The following is a 19468-nucleotide window of genomic DNA, read 5'->3' on the forward strand; positions in this document are numbered from 1 at the left end:
GAATTCCTCTTTTACAGAACCTGGTAATGTGTTTTCAGTAGAATTTAGAAGTATATAATTGTGTTTAGAGGTATTTAACTGTAATTAGCGTTTTTTTAGCAGTATTTAGCAGTGTTTCGTGGTATTTAGTGTAATTTACCAATGCAACACACACCTTTGCTACACCTAAGTTTAGAAGGAAGATTACTTTCTATTTATATTGCTTTTGTAAAGTTTGCCATTTTTGCTCTTCTGCCTGTTTATTCCACCCATTTATCTTCCCTTCTTCCTTTTTCATATTGTGCATTGATGATTTAGACTTTTTTTAAATACACTGTTGCAATCTGTGTTAAAACAACTAAACAAATATATTTTAATATAAATAAAATATCACTGTGATTACTCTATATTGATTCATTTCAATGGTACGGAGGAAGAAATATTAGTTAATTTGTTTTTTTTTTATATATAGATTAACAGCCCTAACTGTGTGTGATATTTGTTTTTTAACTACTTAGTTGAGTAGTTCTTGCTGTAATATGGATTATAACACTATTTAAATAGGGCTATTCACTGTGTACCAACTCTACCGCTTCAGAACTTTACAACTGATTCTCTCAAGAGGCCAAAAATTCAAGTAATTAAAATTAGCACAGCTGTTAACTGAAAGCCATTTCAGTTGACTCTACCACATTAACATGTCTGAGAAAATCCAGCCAAAACTGTCATCTAAGCAAGAGGTGCTTCTTTGAAGAATCTAAATATAAAACATATTTTGGGTTGTTTAGCACTTTTTTGTTTACTAAACAATTCCATATGTTATTACAGATCTGCAATATGGGTGTTTCTGGTAAAACAGAATTAGTATTTATGACTGGTGTGATTTTGGGCAGAATATCTTGCTGTAAAGCTACGTGTTGCTGCTGCATGCTGTGTGTGGAATAAGCGCTAGGGGTCGTGGGGCTGGTTTCTCATTTTCTGAGGCAGATGAAAGTGAGGGTGGTCATATGACAGGAGGGGGAGGAGGGTGTGTGAACTGTGCCGAGGTAAACTTGCTGAGTTTGTTGAGCGCAAACTGAAAGTCCCGGTGGATTTTAGACTCTCGGTTGTTTTTTTTCTCATTAATGCGGACAGACTGAATCCGGCCGCTCGTGCTGAGGGTGAAACCGGGTGTAATGGGCCTCGGGGTAACGGGGTGTCCTGCGGAATATGGCGTGTACTGGGCAGACAGCGCTCCCCTCGCCCCGCAGCGCGTGTAAACCGGGCTCTGAAGGTAGCGGCCGTGACGGGAGGAGACCGAACGGCGCGCTCGAGCGGCCGGTCCGCGAGTGTCGCGTGGCGCCGGTGAGCTGCGGAGCTTCTCCCTGCGAGAACATGCCGCTGCCCGGAGTGATGGACTCTGAGGGAAGAGTGGACGAGTCCAGACTCAGACTGCACATCTTCAAAAACGGTAAACACAGAGTCACTATAGTAAAATATATAAATCATATAACTGAAAATATCTAGTAAAATAGAGAAATTATTATTAAATTTATAAAGTTGTAAAGTACGTTTTTATTAGATTTAAATATAAGTTCAGACATAACAGAGGAGGGACCTATAGGGTGAGTGATATATCCCTAAAAACGATATTTCATGGTGATATTTCATGGTATTTTTTGCGATAGTGATACTCTTGGCGATATGACAAAATAAAAAAAACATTCCAAGAATACACTACTGCAACAAAAAATGAGATATTAAAAATTACAAGAATTTTATCAGATTTGTAATGATCCAGAATGTCTCTAAATATCTCCATATTATCCAGGATTAAAGTAAAATGAATGATACTGGACAGATATAATATGTCTCTAGTAGATATATAATGGGAAATGAGAACAGTGTGAATTTTTCTTTTGCTAAAATCAGCAAAAAAGTAGTAACATGATGTGATAATTAGGGGTGGATGATATGGCACAATATTTCAGGGTATAATATTTTTCACAATATTGAAAAATGCTGGCGATATTATTGCATACGAGACGATATGGAACACCCCTGATGGGTATCCCAGTTTCGTTCCAGAAAGTTTGGTCTGGTCCACAGGTTCCATGTTGGTACCATTAGGGATAAAATAGGACTAGGAGGGAGTTAACATGGGCTCCATCTGGGTCGTACCCTGCATATGGGGCCTACCTATGTGAGTTTAAGGTGGGCTGTAATGATTGGGCCCATTTGGGAAGCCCAACTAGTTACCAGCAAAAACACCAATACAACCCCACTCAGAGCCCATACCCACTCGGAACCCATCTAGCCCACATTCCACCTTAGCTCTGAACCTGTTGGTCTGCAACAGGTTCACCATGACCAAGCTAGACCACCAGTTTGACCAGCATGACCAAAATCTAAAGCTACATAGACTATGCTGGCTAAGAGCTGGTTACTCAGTTAGCTTATCAGCATTCAGAATCAATGATTTGCACCTTTGGACCAGCATGTTTAAAAGTAATTTAATTTAATTTTATATTATACTATTCTTTTTTTTTATGTTTTTTTTTTTTTTTTTTTTACTTTTTAAGGTGCCCTATCCCCAGTTGTTTTACAGATGCCAAGGTGGTTGACCACTGCTCTGGATGTGCTTCTGTACTTCCCATAGTCATGTGTGTCTATTGACATATAAGGTTAAACATGGAGGTTAAATTCTATTGCACTGCTGTGCAGTTGCAATACATTTTTACAAGGAAGGATCTGTATTATGATACTGTCTGTCTCATGTTCAGAAAGTCCCATATAAAGTAGTGGTAGGGTAGTATGTGTAATCAAAATTGGGTCCAAGAATATCCAGATATTAAGAATATTCAGATATTCAGAAATAAAACTCAAGTTTGTGCTCATTGTAAACAGCCTCTTTAGAAACTAAATAGGCCATGATCATAGATTTAACAATAAAGGCTTTGGTCACATTTGCCCATATGACTACCGGCAGTCTACAGTGCCTGAGGCAAACTATTTAATAGACTGCTATACATATCTCATTTTATCTCTTTTCTGCTGTAAATAACATCAACAACTGCAGGGTTACTCGTGATTTGTTTTCTACCACAGTCTTGCTTAAAGCTGCTCAGTAAATTTCTAAAGTAAGCTTTGTTGTGTGTGGGTGTGTTTGTGGTGTGTGTGTGGATGTGTGGGTGTGTGTGTGTTTGGTGTTTTTAGGCCATTGTCTGGAATCTGTGCCAGTGGCACTATACTGATTGTTTTCCATTTGGCCTCCAGCACATCCGACCAACAAGAATACTTCATTTCAGCTGATATAGTTACTATAGCACTGTGTAAGCATGACGCATGTCACGTGATGTAAACAGGCTGTCGCTGTATGGGCAGTGCTGCATGCGTCTCCAAAACACATTGGTTTGGTTGCAGGAAAACCCTTCTAAAGCTAACGCCACTCACATAATGAGCTTTAATAAAGGGGATAAAGTTCAGATAGAGGGGGATTAGGTGTTGTTTTGTGCTTTTTGTCTTTCTTTTAGTGTGGACTAGCTAGGATGTATCTGAATTGGTCTGAATTGGTCAGTATATATTTAGAGAAAGTAATACAATTCTAATCACACATTTATTCAATCCCAATAGTGTTGACTTTAACAAAACAAAAGAGCCTGTAGAGCGTGAGTAAAGGGCCTCTCTGATCTGATGAAATCACATGTTTACTGCTGATGGAGCACTTTTGAGTTTTAAAGACTGTGTTGATTGACTCATTTCTCTCACAACCAGGCTGTACTCTGTCCTTACTGAGTGTGCTTCTAATCAGTTTGTGGTGCTTGTGGTTCACTTACTTTAAATGGGAAAAGAGGAATGTAGACATAGAATGTGTTGTAGAAATAAAATAATATTTAAAAAATATATATAGTAAAAATGTACTTTTAGCCTATATTGACACAAGTACTGGGACGCTTTTTAAACACTGAATTCTGGCATTTTATTCTGTCCATGCAGCATGCCTTCATAAAAGCAGTAGTAAAAGAATGAGTGGTTGTAAAGAGCATGGTGAACTCCAGTTTAATACTGTAATAGGATGACATAACTGCAACCATAAGCTGTATATAAGAGTGGTCAGTTTGTTCTAATTGTGGCATTGCTAAACCAAAGCTGTACAAATGGAAGTTGCTCAGCTAGGTCTTTCACAATAATCAAAATATAGACCTAGCAAGGACAGTCTATTATAATTAATGTTCTGTTTGCATTATTATGCTATTATTTCTAATTAGATTACATAAAATTGTCATAAATAATTGTTTATCGCGGTTATATTTGGAACAGTATATAATTCAAACTAATATAGTTATTGTGACAGGTCTACAATGGACCAATCTTGGCCTGATGTTGGGTATCAACTGATGGCACCTTCTTGTTTGTGCTTCTGTGGAGGAAAACTGGAGTCAAAGCATGCAGAGTAAAGTTGTCAGGCAAAACTCTGTGACCTCTCATCCCATTTATAATATTTTCTTTTGGGTGTTTTAACTGGGAATTTGCTAAGATGTCCAAGATGACCACAGATTTTCTGTTTCTAATCCATAAACAGTAACTAACATGGAACCCCACAATTTTTGAATTCATCATGTTTGTGATGTCATGAATGTATTTTCATCCACTTATTCACTTTAGCAGATTGTTTAACCTGTGCTGCTCAATCAGTGAGGCGCAGGGAACAGTTAAAAAGGCATATGCACGTATCAGTTTTAGAGCGTTTTCTCTGGGTGCAGTAACCCAATCAAATATTCTCCTTTTATCTGACCATAACTGTGGTGTCGAGTTTAAGGTCTCATTCCATTGTTTTTAAATTTATTTTGAACAGTCTAGTTGTGGTCTCTAGTATGAATGAATGCCATGTGAGCTCAGGTGTTTCTATTTAGCACAGTATAGTTTCTGAAAATATGGAACCAAATCAGAACTTTCATTTGGTTTATTTTGGGACTTTCCAGTTTCCCTGTAACAAACAGCAAGTTTAATTTAAAAAAATACGAGCGAGAAAGAGAGAGAAAATCAAACCCATCTCTGATAGGATCTACCTGTTAAAACAATCTCCTTTAAATGTTTTATAGGTGGTGTGTCGCCAGCAGAACGGGGGCCAGTGTGGCGTTTCCTGTTTGGCATGTACCCCTGCAGCTCTACGGCTCTGGAGCGCCCCCTTTTGCTGCAGCAAATGACCGTCCGATACCAGGTCATGAAGAGGAAGTGGCAGCAGGTGCTTCCAGGATCCATTCGTTTGCGGCTTAATGGCACTGATGGTAAAACTGGTTATAACCATTGTTTCTACTTGTATGAACATGTATGTTTTGCCCAACTGGGTCCTAGAAAATTTGGTCCACGGATTCCATATATATAGATATATGGATATCAGTGTCAGTGTTTGGACCAGGACTGGTTAAATATGGTCCCTATCTGGGTTGTACACTGTACATGGGGCATAGATAGGACCCATATGAGATTAAGTTGGGCTGTAAGGAGTCCTGAGAATACCCCGATGACAGTAGATGTAAACACTATTTCTCAAGATGTGCAATACATTTTTTTGATTTTCGAGCTTAAAAGAATAATGAAGTTTGTTTGTTTTAAACAGTAATTCATTGTTCTTATCTGTTATTACAGCTGAACTGGTAGCAGCAGTGAAGTATTTTGAGCAGAGGCAGGAGTGGGAGCGAGAGCAGCAGAAATGCCAGACAGAAGAGGTCAAGGAAACAATGTCCTTTCTGGAGCTTCAGGCTCAGGTAAATTAAAGCACCCACTTTAGACCTCACTCTAAGATCACACCTATAGCTCTGTAATGTTCTACAGACAGTGGACAACACAAATTAATGAGTTAAAACAAGCTATGTGGGACAAATCACTAGCTAATAGCACCTGGCCTACCAGAACACTCAGGGTTCCTCAGTGAATCGCTGTCAGGCGGCATTTACTAGAGCTAAGCGCTGTTAACCACGACTAGTGCTGCTGCCAACCTTTCTAAAATACTGGAAATCTAAGCTTACTGTAAATAAACTGAAGGGCTTTACTCACTCAAATAAGTTTTCAAGAGAGATATCTGTGTAGATTAACATGCAGCACTTGTTTGACTTTAAGACTTTATAAATTAGAAGGGAAACATGGCAACCCCCTTGTTCCTTACTATTGTCACTTAAAATGCATCCTATAATCCTGTGCACCTTGTGTATTAAAAAAGACTAGAAAATGGATGTTTACTGATAGTGCGCCTTTATAATCCCAAAAAGTTCATTCAATTAGATTAATTACATGTTTACATTTCTATGCAGCTTAACTGTCACCGCTTATTCTAGAGCACAGTACTCTAATGACTTGATGAAGTGTCCAAAATCCACTACCCTTATAGTTACATGCTAATGTGGGAGTAGGGATCCATATAGCAGTAAGGATTTTAAGATTGTTACTGGAAACCCTGCTGTTTATAATAAATCATTATAAAGGCATAAAGCTAAATATACTTACATGTTGTACGCCAGGTCTCTGTCTGTTCTACGGACCTTCCTTAAGTATATTTTTGTCATTAAACCTTCTGTGTTAACTCTAGCTTTTTACTTTTAAATGATCACACTTGACTTCTTCATATGCAGGTGCTATTCGAACGGATGACTTTTGACCTAGAAGAGCTCCAAGAGGCCATTCGCATCATTGACAAAGATGTCCCTAGAACTGACAGAGACCTGGCGTACTACATGTAAGTGTATTTAGCTGTATGCCTTTATAATGATTCATTTACTCAGCAGGGTTTCCACACATTGGTTCTTTTAGTATACTTTCCATGAGTGGAAAACTAATATATTCACAAACAACAACAATGGACAGAAGCTGTAGCACTATAGTATGTAAAAATAAGAATACATTTAAGATATAAGAAAATATAAGAAAAAAGTATTATATTGTATGATAATAAAGCTGTAAGGGCTGGTGCCCGGCCGCAGTGTCCTCCAGGGCATCGGAGGGCGCGCCAGGCCAGCGCCGAGGGCTAATTGGCTAATTATCAACACCTGCTTTCAACAGCTTATAAGCAACGCCAACTAGCCACTCGGCGCTGGATCTTTGAAGCTCGGGAGAGCGAATCTATGCCGGTTTTCCGAGCGAGCCCCGGCTCTCTAACTCTATCCCTTTTCTCTTCGGGTTTGGTGGAGCTGTGTAGAGCAGTGAGCTCCACGGCCGCCATCTATCTGTCTCTAGTTTGGTGGAGCAGAGCGGTGTGCTCTGTTCTGCCGCCCCTCTCGAGTCTCTGTGTGTGTGTGTGTGTGTGTGTGTGTGTGTGTGTTTCTCACCGCGAGGCACGCGTTTGGTTTACCTTCACTCTCCCGCGCTGTTCCTCTCCTCTCTGGTGGAGCAGCGTTTAATCCATAAGCACCTCAGTTCAGTTTTGTTTTCGTTGGAAGCCCCTTTTGTTTAGTTAATCCTTAACCTCGTCTCATAAGAGGTAGCCGCTTCCTGATCAAACTAGGCTTTAATTAATAAGAGATTAAAATAAAAAGAAATGGTAAAATAAGAAGGCAAATCAAAATAGAAAACAAAAAAATAAATAAACAAATGGTAAACTTGATGAAAAAAAATAAATGAATTTAAACAATTAACCAATAAAACATTTTAATATAATTAATAAAAACATTTCTATTAAAATAAATGGTTTAAATTAGCAATAAAAGTGAATACAAAAATAACTAAAACAAAGAACTATAAGTAAAATAAAAAAGTAAATTAATTAACATAAGGTATAACATGCTTAAACTTCAAGTCACTGAATGTACTGCATTTTTAATTAAATCCAATTTTATAGAAATTGCTTTTTGCAACTATTGTCACAAAGCAGCTTCACAGAAATCCAGTAGTTCAGCGTGCGCTGTGTGAAACCCGAAATCATGTCACCCAGAATCATTCATTGCTGAATGCCCAGTTTATCCCATTAGTCTACTCTTTTTTTGTGAACATTAGCTTGGTTTAACTAGACAATCCAGAAGTCGCTGAGTGCTGAAAATCTATTGATAGAAGATTTGAACCTCAAACAGCTTTTATTGACATAAAAGACACGTCCTTGTTGCCACACCGCTTTATCAAACAACCTTGGAGCTCAGAATAACCGTAATGCGTGTATGCCTATATCAGAGTAAACATGCTCCCCCACTGCAGCTTTACTGGAGTTAGACATTAACTGACTGGTGATTTGAAAGATTCTCTCTTTTAAGACGGTCAGCTGGTAAATTTCTAGTCAACATTTAGTGTTCTTTTAAGTACTTAACGTAGCCAGGCTTCAGTACCACTGTTTACATACAGCATAAACTCATGTAACCAAATGATGAACTTATCTATATTTAACTATATGCATATTTTAACAGTATTTACAGAGGTTGCAGTAATATAACTAAACACATACGACTGAATAAAAGAAATGTCTCTTACAAATAATGTTTAAAATGTAATTCATTCATTAAACAATTCAGACCCTGCATCCATTACAATGGACATCATGTATTTTATTTTTATTTTTAAATGTTTGTTGCGCACAACACTATTTTAGAGCTGTTGTTCATCAAAATAGACCATGAATCAGCCAATGAACAAGTTTATAAACCAATGAAACAGTAATTTGGCCCCGCCCACTGCACAGGAAAAACAGTAATAATAGAACCATTGAGGCAAAGTAGAGAGACCCAGAGATGCGTAACTGTAAAAAAAAAAAAAAAAAAATCTGAAAGCGAAAACAGATTTATTATGAAGGTAAAACAGAATAATAAACTCTCTATTCAATATTAAATATTCTGTTTACAAATATGATTTTAAAATGATTGATATCAATAATAATATTCTCTTCTTGGTTATGGATTATACTTTTGGTTCTCAAAACATTTGACCCTATTTTGAGGCCATACCCCAGCTCATCCCAGACCCCTCATCTCAGGTGGGGTTTGGTCGGAGGATTGTGGAGGCCAAACATACTTTTGTCTGTTTACTACATTATTTTGATCAGTTGCTTCATATGAACCCATTCATTTTAAACTCACTTTGAATCTCCTTCTGGTAGCCTGACAGACTTGTAAGAGATTCTTAAGTGGGTATTCTTCTCTTCAGAGATTCTCTGGTAATAGTTACGTTTTATTGCCGCCATAGTGATGTTCAGAAGCTTTGCATTGGTACAGATTAACAATTGTGTACTTTTTTTTCTTATCAGGTACAACTGAGACACTTAGTGGTGCCATGCTAAAACTACTGCGATTCATAAATCTGCTAGTGTGTTTTTGCACACAGTAACTAAATATTCAGCATCCTTTTCTGCACCATAAAATAAACGTTGAAATGTTTTAAGAGATTTAGGCAGTTTTGTATTGTAAAGCACAGCAAGTATGAATATTTTGGCACAATGTTATTCTTGCATGGAAATAAATACTTTTGAGGTACATGGGGGGGGTTCTATTTTAAGATCCATCCATAATGGATAGGCGTTAACAATAAAAAAGAAAAAAAAACTATACTAAAAATAATGAAGTTTATTGAAATATCGTATTTTGCAGCTTTCTCAATTTTATCTTGATTCACTATTTTTCTTTACTGTGTTGTTTCTATTAACAGAGGAGGAAAAATAGTTCAGCTGTAAAATGTCTTAATCAGGTGAGCATACTGCTGGAGTGTCAGATAATGGAATAAAGTTTGTGTGTTTTGTCCACAGGAATGAAGGTCTGGGTAACTTGCTGGTGCTCAGAGATATCCTCATCACCTACGCTGCTTTTCACCCAGGCAAGCACTGTCTGTGTTTTAATTCAGCCGTACAATCATTTCCTCTTCTCTTATATGAAACATGTTTATAATGATATAATTGCACTATACTACAGATTACTATACCACAGACAAACACTATAGATTGTTACTCACTTTGTGTTTTTAAAAGGTTTCTCGTTCTTTCTTTTTCATTCCTCCAAATATACACCCATTCAACCATCTATACATCCATCCTTTCATCTATTCACTCACACATCCACCCATTCCACCCTCCCTCCTATCTATCTGTTCATCTACCCACCTATTTTCCATCCATCCATCCAACCATCTTTTTTTCTTTCTTTTTTTCTTTCTCTCTTAGAGGTCAGTTATGCGCAGGGTATGAATGATCTGTGCAGTCGATTCTTGGAGGTTCTGGATTCTGAAGTGGACACATACTGGAGCTTTTCCTGTTACATGGAGAAATTTTCCAAAGACTTCCGTGCTGACGGCCTGCACCGCAAGATCGGTTAGATTTCTTCTTTACAAGATTCCTTTTAGCTCTGTTTTAAAGTAAGAACTTTAACTGTATAATATGATGAGTATAATTACCTGTAGCTAGTGCTGAGAGATTAATTAATTTATTTACATTAAGTCATTTAATAATTGTAGAACTAGGTAAACATGATAAAACTATAAAAACATGGTAAAAATGTTGAACGTGGTGTAAACATGGTAAACACGTGGCAAACCTTTAAAAACGTGCTAAATCCCAAAAACATGGTGAAAATATGGTAAAACTATAAAAACATAATAAAACCCGAAAAACATGGTAAAACTATAAAAACATAATAAAACCCGAAAAACATGGTAAAACTATAAAAACATAATAAAACCCTAAAAACATGGTAAAAACATAGTAAACATGGTAAAAACATGGTGAAACTACAGAACATAGTAAAACCCTAAACACATGGTAAAAATATAGTAAATGTGGTAAAAAACAGGGTATACATAATAAAACTATGATAAATATGGTAAAACTATGGTAAACATAGTACAAACATGGTAAAACTATGGTAACATGGTAAAAACATGGTAAAACTATAAAAAACATGGTAAAAATATGGTAAACATGATAAAAAAATGTGATAAACATGGTAAAAAAATAAAATCGTAGTAAAACCATAAAAAACATGGTAAAACATATTAAATGTCGTACAAACATGGTAAACATGGTAAAAGTATAAAAATACGGTAAACATGGTAAAAAAAATATGGTAAACATGGTAAAAACATGGTAAACATGGTAAAACTTTAAAAACATGGTAAAAACATAGTAAACATGGTAAAATGGTAAAACTATGGTAAACGTGGTAAAACTATAAAAACATGGTAAAAATATGGTAAACATGGTAAAACTATAAAAACATGGTAAACGCATAGTAATCATGGTAAAAACATGGTAAACATAGTAAAACTATGGTAAACATGGTAAAACTATATAAACATGGTAAATTTATGGTAAACATGATTAAAAATATAATAAACATGGGAAAAATATAAAAACGTAGTAAAACCCTAAAAAACATGGTAAAAAGCAAATTAAATGTCGTACAAACATGGTAAAAACATGGTAAAACTATAAAAACGTAGTAAAACCCTAAAAACATGGTAAAAACATGGTAAAAACATGGTAAACATAGTAAAACTATGGTAAACATAGTAAAACTATGGTAAATATGGTAAAACTATGGTAAAATTATAAAAATGACGTAAATCCCCAAAAACATGGTAAAAATATAGTAAACATGGTAAAAAAAGATGGTAAAACTATAAAAATGTAGTAAAACCCTAAAAACATGGTAAAAAATAGTAAATGTGGTAAAAACAGGGTATACATAGTAAAACTATGGTAATTATGGTAAAACTATAGTAGACATAGTAAAAACATGGTAAAACTATGGTAAACTTGGTAAAACATGGTAAAAAAATATGGTAAACATGATAAAAAAATATAAACGTAGTAAAACCCTTAAAAACATGGTAAAAAAACATATTAAATGACGTACAAACATGGTAAACATAGTAAAAGTATAAAAATATGGTAAAAATGTTTAAAAAATATGGTAAACATGCTAAAAACATGGTAAACATGGTAAAACTTTAAAAACATGGTAAAAACATAGTAAACATGGTAAATATGGTAAAACTATGGTAAATATGGTAAAACTATGGTAAACGTGGTAAAACTATGGTAAACATGGTAAAACTATAAAACCATGGTAAATGCATAGTAAACATGGTAAAAACATGGTAAACATAGTAAAACTATGGTAAACATGGTAAAACTATATAATAATGGTAAATTTATGGTAAACATAATTAAAAATATAATAAACATGGTAAAAATATAAAAACGTAGTAAAACCCTAAAAAACATGGTAAAAAACAAATTAAATGTCGTACAAACCTGGAAAAAACATGGTAAAACTATAAAAACGTAGTAAAACCCTAAAAATATGGTAAAAATATAGTAAACATGGTAAAAACATGGTAAACATAGTAAAACTATGGTAAATATGGTAAACATGGTAAAACTATAAAAACATGGTAAATATATGGTAAACATGATTAAAAATACGATAAACATGGTAAAAATATAAAAACGTAGTAAAAACCTAAAAAACATGGTGAACACGGTAAAACTTTAAAACCATGGTAAAATATAGTAAACATGGTAAATATGGTAAAACTATGGTAAACATGGTAAAACTATAAAAACATGGTAAATGCATAGTAAACCTGGTAAACATGGCAAAACTATATAAACATGGTAAATATATGGTAAACATGATTAAAAATATAATAAACATGGTAAAAATATAAAAACGTAATAAAGCCCTAAAAAACATGGTAAACTAATTAAATGTTGTACAAACATGGTAAACTTGGTAAAACTATAAAAACATAGTAAAAACCCTAAAAACATGGTAAAAATATAGTAAACATGGTAAAAACATGGTAAACATAGTAAAACCATGGTAAATATAGTAAAACTATGGTAAAATTATAACAATATAGTAAACATGGTAAAAACTATAAAATCAAGGTAATAAATTATGGTAAACATGGTAAAAAATTATGGTAAATATGGTAAAACTATACAAATGTAGTAAAAATCCTAAAAAAAAACATGGTAAAAAATATCGTAAACAAAGTCAAACTACTAAACATCGTACAAACATGGTAAAAGTATAAAAATATGGTAAACATGGTAAAACTTTAAAAACATGGTTAAACCGTAATAACATGGTAAAAATATGGTAAAACTATAAAAACATGGGAAAAAAATGTGGCAAACATGGTAGAACTATACAAACCTTGTAAAAATCCTTAAAATTAGGGTAAAAATATAAAAACATGGTAAAACCCTAAAAATATGTTAAAAAAATGGTAAACATAGTAAAATTATAAAAACAAAGAAAATCCCCGAAAACATGGTAAAAGTATAGTAAACGTGGTAAAAAAAACATGGTAAACATGGTAAAACTATAAAAACATTGTGAAAAAATAGTAAACATGGTAAAGTAATAAAAATGTAGTAAATCTCCAAAAAATTGTAAAAATATAGTAAACTTGGTAAAAGCATGGTAAAACTATAATAGCAAAACCCTAAAAATATTGTAAAAAATATGGAAACATGGTAAAATTATAAAAAATTTAGTAAATCCCCAAAAACGTGGTAAGAAATATAGTTAACATGCTAAAAACATGGTAAAATGATAAAAACATGGTAAAAACATAGTAAACATGGTAAAATTATAAAAAAAGTAGCAAATCCCCAAAAACATGGTAAAAACATGGTAAAAATATAAAAACGTAGTAAAACCCTAAAAAACATGATTACAAACATAGTACAAACATGGTAAACATGGAAAAAATATAAAAACATGGTGAAAAAATGGTAAACATGGTAAAATTATAAAAAAAAAATTAAATTCCAAAAAAACATGGAAAAATACAAAAACGTGGTAAACATGGTAAAACCATAAAAACATGGTAAAAAAAAATGGTAAACATGGTAAAAAAAATGGTAAACATGGTAAAAATATGGTAAAATTATAAAAACGTAGTAAATCCCAAAAAACGTGATAACAATATAGTAAACATGGTAAAAACATGGTAAAACTAAAAAAAAATGTAAAAATATGGTAAACATGGTAAAAACATGATAAATATAGTAAAACTATGGTAAACATGGTGAAACTATAAAAACGTAGTAAACATGGTAAACTATAAAAACATGGTGAAAAGATAAAAATGTACCAAATCTTCAAAAACATGGTAGAAATGTACTTAACGTGTTAAAAACATGGTAAAACTATAAAAACATGGTAAAACTATGCTAAACATGGTCAAAACACGGTAAAACAAAAAAAAATATGGTAAACATGGTAAAACTATAAAAACATGGTAAAACTATGCTAAACATGCTCAAAACATGGTAAAACTAAAAAAAAAATATGGTGAACATGGTAAAACTATGAAAACGTACGAAAACCCTTAATCATTGTAAAAATATAAAAACATAGTAAAATGATAAAAACGTAGTCAATCCCAAAAAAATCGTAAAAATATAGTTAACATGGTAAAAACATGGTAACACTATAAAAAACATAGTAAAACCTTAAAAACGTGGTAAAAACATAGTAAACATGGTAAAATGATAAATCCCAAAAAACATGGTAAAAATATAGTAAACTTTGTAAAAACATGGTAAAACTATAAAATCGTGGTAAAACCCTAAAAACATTGTAAAAATATGGGAAACATGGTAAAAACAAGGTAACATTATAAAAAAGATGTAAGTCCTCAAAAATATGGGAAACATGTTAAAAACATGGTAAAACTATAAAAACATGGTAAAAATAAGGTAAATATGGTAAAAAAAAAAAACATGGTAAAAATATGGTTAACATGGTAAAAATAAGGTAAATATGGTAAAAACATGGTAAAAAAAATGTGGTAAACATGGTAAAAAACATGGTAAAAATACATGGTAAAAAACATGGTAACAATTATGGTAAACATGGGAAAACTATAAAAACATTGTAAAAATAGGGTAAACATGTTAAAAGTATAAAAACATGGTAAAAACATATTAAACATGGTAAAAGTATAAAAACTTGGTAAAAATATGGTTAACATGGTAAAAATATACAAACATGGAAAACATGATTAAAACATGGTAAAACGTAGTAAAACCCTAAAAACATGGTAAAATTATAGTAAACATGGTAAAACAATAAAACATGGTTAAACTATAATAAATGTGGCTAAAACATGGTAAAACTATAAGAATGTAGTAGAACTATGGTAAACATGGTAAACTCTAAAAACATGGTAAAACTATGGTAAACATGGTCAAAACATGGTAAAACTATTAGAATGTAGTAAAACACTAAAAACCATGGTAGAAATAAAGTAAATGTGGTAAAAACATGGTAAACATGGTAAAAACTTGGTAAGAATGTGGTAAACATGTTAAAAAATATATGATAAAATATGGTAAAATATAAAAACATAGTAAAACCTTAAAAAACAGATAAAAATATAGTGAACATGTTAAACATGGTAAAAAATAAACTTAACATTGTAAAAACATGGTAAACATAGTAAAAATATTATAAACATGGTAAAACTATAAAAACATGGTAAAAATAAAAATGGTAAAACTTATTATAAAAACATATTTAATCCCTAAAAACACAGTAAAAATATGATAAAGATGGTAAAACTATAAAAAACGTTTTAAAACCCTAAAAACATGGTAAAAATATGGTAAACATGGTAGAACAATCAAAACATGGTAAAATGAAGATCAGTGGTACTGCAGGAGCTAGATTAAGAAACACAGATGCACAGCAAATTCTGGGTCCTGTACACTGTCAAGGTCAGTGGGCCCCTATCCATGCCAGGAAATGAGAGAAAATAAATCTGGATTTTCATGGGCCCTTCTCCGTACTCGGGTCCTGGGTAGTTAGGTCCACTTTCCCCCCACTACCACGCCCATGCAGATGCGTATGACTCATTTTTTGTGACAGTATAATTATATTTGTAGTTTTATTTGTTTTATGTCTGTTTTTCAGAACTGGAGGCGGCTCTGTTGAAGGAGTTGGATCCTCAGCTTCACGCTCATCTAGTCACAGAAAACATGGACAGACTGACGTTTTGTCACAGGTCCTTTTGCTCTCGTGTCTTATTGTCTGCTGTTTGTAGATGTTAATATTTATTATCCAGGTACCTGTATTCTGTATGCGTGCAGTCTGAGCGGTCCTCTCCTCCTAAAGGCTATGTTTCTGGATGTGTGTTTGCTGTGCAGGTGGCTGCTGCTGGGGTTTCAGCGTGAGTTTGAGCACAGTGATGCTCTCCGGCTGTTTGAGATTCTCAGCTGTGATCATTTGGAGCTGATCTCTCAGCAGGTGGATCGGGCACGCTACCAGGAGAGACTGGCCTGCAAGCACAGCCTTGGTAACCAAACTCATTAACTCTCAGTGGCACAATCCAATTAAAGAGATAAAGTGATGACACATTCTTACATACTGTTCATGTGCGATAGAAAAAAAAACAAGAATTTGGTGTCCAAGTTATAAATGCTTGGGACTTCTGAAATCAACACAAGATCAAAATAAGATTCTGGCAGAAATAAGGTTGGATATTTGCCCACCCAAACAGCGGCTCAGTGCTGCAACTTGTGCTGGGTATTGTAATAATATTGGGCATACATGTGCAAGTCTGCAATTCTGGACTGTAATGACCACAGAATTTGACCAAAATTTCATTTATTCTGCATAAACGATACATACAATTCTGTTTATTGTAAAACCTAAACTTTTGATCTGACGAGGTCTGTCATTTTACATATGAGATCCATGAGGTATTGCTTTAAAACATTATGCTAGTTTAAAAGGGCACATGTCACAAATGTTTCATTTTTACAGATTTGACATATAGTACCAGTATACTTGCGCTTTGTTAATATTTTAACACAACAGAAAGTGCATTATTTCCTACATTATACACTATATTGCCAAAAGTATACATCCTCCTGCCTTGCGTTTAGTGATGTAAGGCTTGGATAAAGCTGCTTGACAATGGAAGCTCATTCTGTGAAGCTCTTTACACTCTGAAGTTTTTCACGACTGAACTCGTACAAGTGACATGTTTCAGCGAATTTTATTCTTTCACTAATGTTTGTGTAGAAGCAGTCTGCATGTCTTGGTGCTTGGTCTTATACACCTCTGATCAAGTCAAGTCAAGTCAAGAGGCTTTTATTGTCATTACATCTGAGTACAGGTACACAGTGTGATTAAATTATGTTCCTCCGGAACCATGGTGCAACATAGAACAACAAGCAATAGACAACATAAAGTGCAGGAGTGACGACAGTGCAACATAAAATTATAACACTAAATAACAATAAATACAAAAGACGAGACAATTTAAAGACAGGACAGTGCAGTACCGATACGGTATAATAAGTGTATAGTGGGGATAAGGTGCAGAGATGTGTGACATACTGTAACATATAGAACATATATATCATGGAAGTGATTGAAACCGGAGTTCAATAATTTGAATATATAAAGTATATTTCAGTAAGCTGTTGTAACCCTGTCATGAATACATTGCAGAAGATGAGCCAGTGACAGAACCCCAGGCTATTAACACAGAGTTCACATTCGAGCTCTTCATCTGTGCCACCATTTTGCTGGAGAACAGAGACGCGCTGCTCAGCTGCAGAAATGAGGTTCAGCTCATCCAGTTCACAAACAGGTCTGCAGTTGCCTTATACTTATATTACCTCACATATTACATCAGATTTATTGAATTCTAATTTTGCTAATAAAATATCATATAAAAGCTTCAAACATAAAAAGAAAAAAATCCAGGCTCATTTTTTTTATCTGTGTGTACAGTTTGCAGGGAACACTGGATTTAAACCACAGCTTGGAGAAAGCTGAGGAACATTTCTACAACTACTGCAAGCGAACTGCCTGGGACTGTCGAAAGCGCAAGAGCAAAGAGGAGCACTTCCTCTATCAGCTCCGCAACCTCTTCTCCTGAGTTCAGATGATCCAGCTTCTGACACATGTTCTGAGTGTTTCCGTAAGAGGCCATACAAAGCTGTGCAATCTATCATACTTGGAGTTCTGGACGTTATTGACCACAGGAGGAATGTCCAGGACAAGTGTGCCAAAAATAGCTTTAAAGTGAATAATGCTGCTTAACTACTCAATGGTTTCAAGAGGATAGTGGTCAGCTCTAAGGCTACGTTCACATTACTAAGCTAAAGTGTTTCAAATCAGATTTTTTTGCTCAATGTGGCTCCGATCTGATTTTTTTCATGGCTGTATGAACATGCCGAATACGATTTTCTTCAAGTCAGATTAGAGTCACTTTCATATGTGATCTTAAATCACATACGTATCTGGATCCATGGACATGTGACATGTGAACGGTTAAATCGTAATTCATGCGTCTTTTTGCTTTTACGCAAGCACTACGTGCTTCTCTCTCGTATCTACACATCTCTTGGTGCAGCTGTGCAACTATATCTGCAAAAACAGCAAAAGCAAACCACCCAACCTGAGCATGTACTTCAGACCAGCTGTTCACTCTTCACTCTGGCAAAAGATGCTCTGCATATTAGCTGCTAACACATCCATTTCACCTTTATAAAGCTACAAGTCATCTCTCAAATATGACGTTTTTTGTTGGTGGTGAAGAAGGTGATGTTTATACTATCAGTGTGCGCATGTAAGGCGTTTCAGGGACAGAACCGTCAATTTGAGCAATGTGGCTTGTAATATGAACATAGCCTAATTCTCTTTTGACATGAAAGGAGAATCTACATAAGCCTCTCCTTCACTCCTTCCTCTTCAGTACTTTTAATGTAAAAAGTAAATTTTATGTCTTGTTTAAATACGGTATTATACACATTTTGTGTTTGCAATACTCTTAACATACAGTGAGGGGGTTTATAAATCTGAGACCTCAATGATGGTCTGAAAGTTTGTTCAACTTTTTACTGAAATTATTATGCTAAGCATGTAATTAGAATACCAAGTTTAAAAAAAGAACACTAAATAGACTGTAATTAAACAGAATAGAAAAATAAATGCTACATTAGTTTTAGTGTTGTCAGACTGCTGTATTTTTACCCTGCTGTATCTAATAAATATAATAGATCTAATAAGTATCTAAAATATATAATAGATAGACTGGAAACTCCATACCTGAAACTCTAAATGCTTTTTTGCACAGTGTAAAGATGTAGCAGGTTCAAGGATGTTTTGCTGTTACAAAATGAAGAGGCAAACAGGTGATTGGTAAACTTGTCATTTCCAGTCAGTGAGTATGTTTCTGTAAAACATATTACAAACTGGTATTTTAACCAAAATAAATGCCTACTTAATTAATTCAGAAAAGTAATCAGTAAAAAGTGAGCTGTAATAAATGTCTCAGTTATGTTTTTTAGTTTGATAATCTAAAACAGCATTATTTTTATTTATATGTTATTATTGTTATTGTTTTTGTTGTTGTTGTTGTTGTTTTAGATTCTATTTATTATGTGGTCAGTTTTGGACCAAAATAGATGATATGGCAAGCGTGCAAATCTTTAATAAACTTTAAACAGTCTTTAAATAACTTTCTGTACTTCTGATTATGGCTGATATGGTATGGTTGAGAAGCTTACGAT

At 34.1% G+C, this 19468-nt stretch overlaps 1 protein-coding gene across 1 annotated transcript; it reads left to right on the plus strand.

Annotated features, from left to right (window-relative positions):
- The first annotated feature begins 983 nt into the window (after positions 1-983).
- si:dkey-238d18.4 (TBC1 domain family member 15) lies at positions 984-18947 on the plus strand. The gene is made up of 10 exons (XM_007232353.4): positions 984-1429; positions 5061-5246; positions 5608-5726; positions 6588-6691; positions 9674-9741; positions 10085-10231; positions 15855-15945; positions 16088-16236; positions 17400-17541; positions 17685-18947. The coding sequence occupies exons 1-10, from the start codon at positions 1189-1191 to the stop codon at positions 17830-17832; spliced, it is 1395 nt and encodes a 464-aa protein (XP_007232415.2). The 5' UTR covers positions 984-1188; the 3' UTR covers positions 17833-18947.
- The last annotated feature ends 521 nt before the right edge of the window (positions 18948-19468 follow it).

The sequence above is a fragment of the Astyanax mexicanus genome, chromosome 18 (genome assembly GCF_023375975.1).
Source record: "Astyanax mexicanus isolate ESR-SI-001 chromosome 18, AstMex3_surface, whole genome shotgun sequence".
In the NCBI taxonomy this organism is placed as follows: Eukaryota; Metazoa; Chordata; class Actinopteri; order Characiformes; family Acestrorhamphidae; genus Astyanax; species Astyanax mexicanus.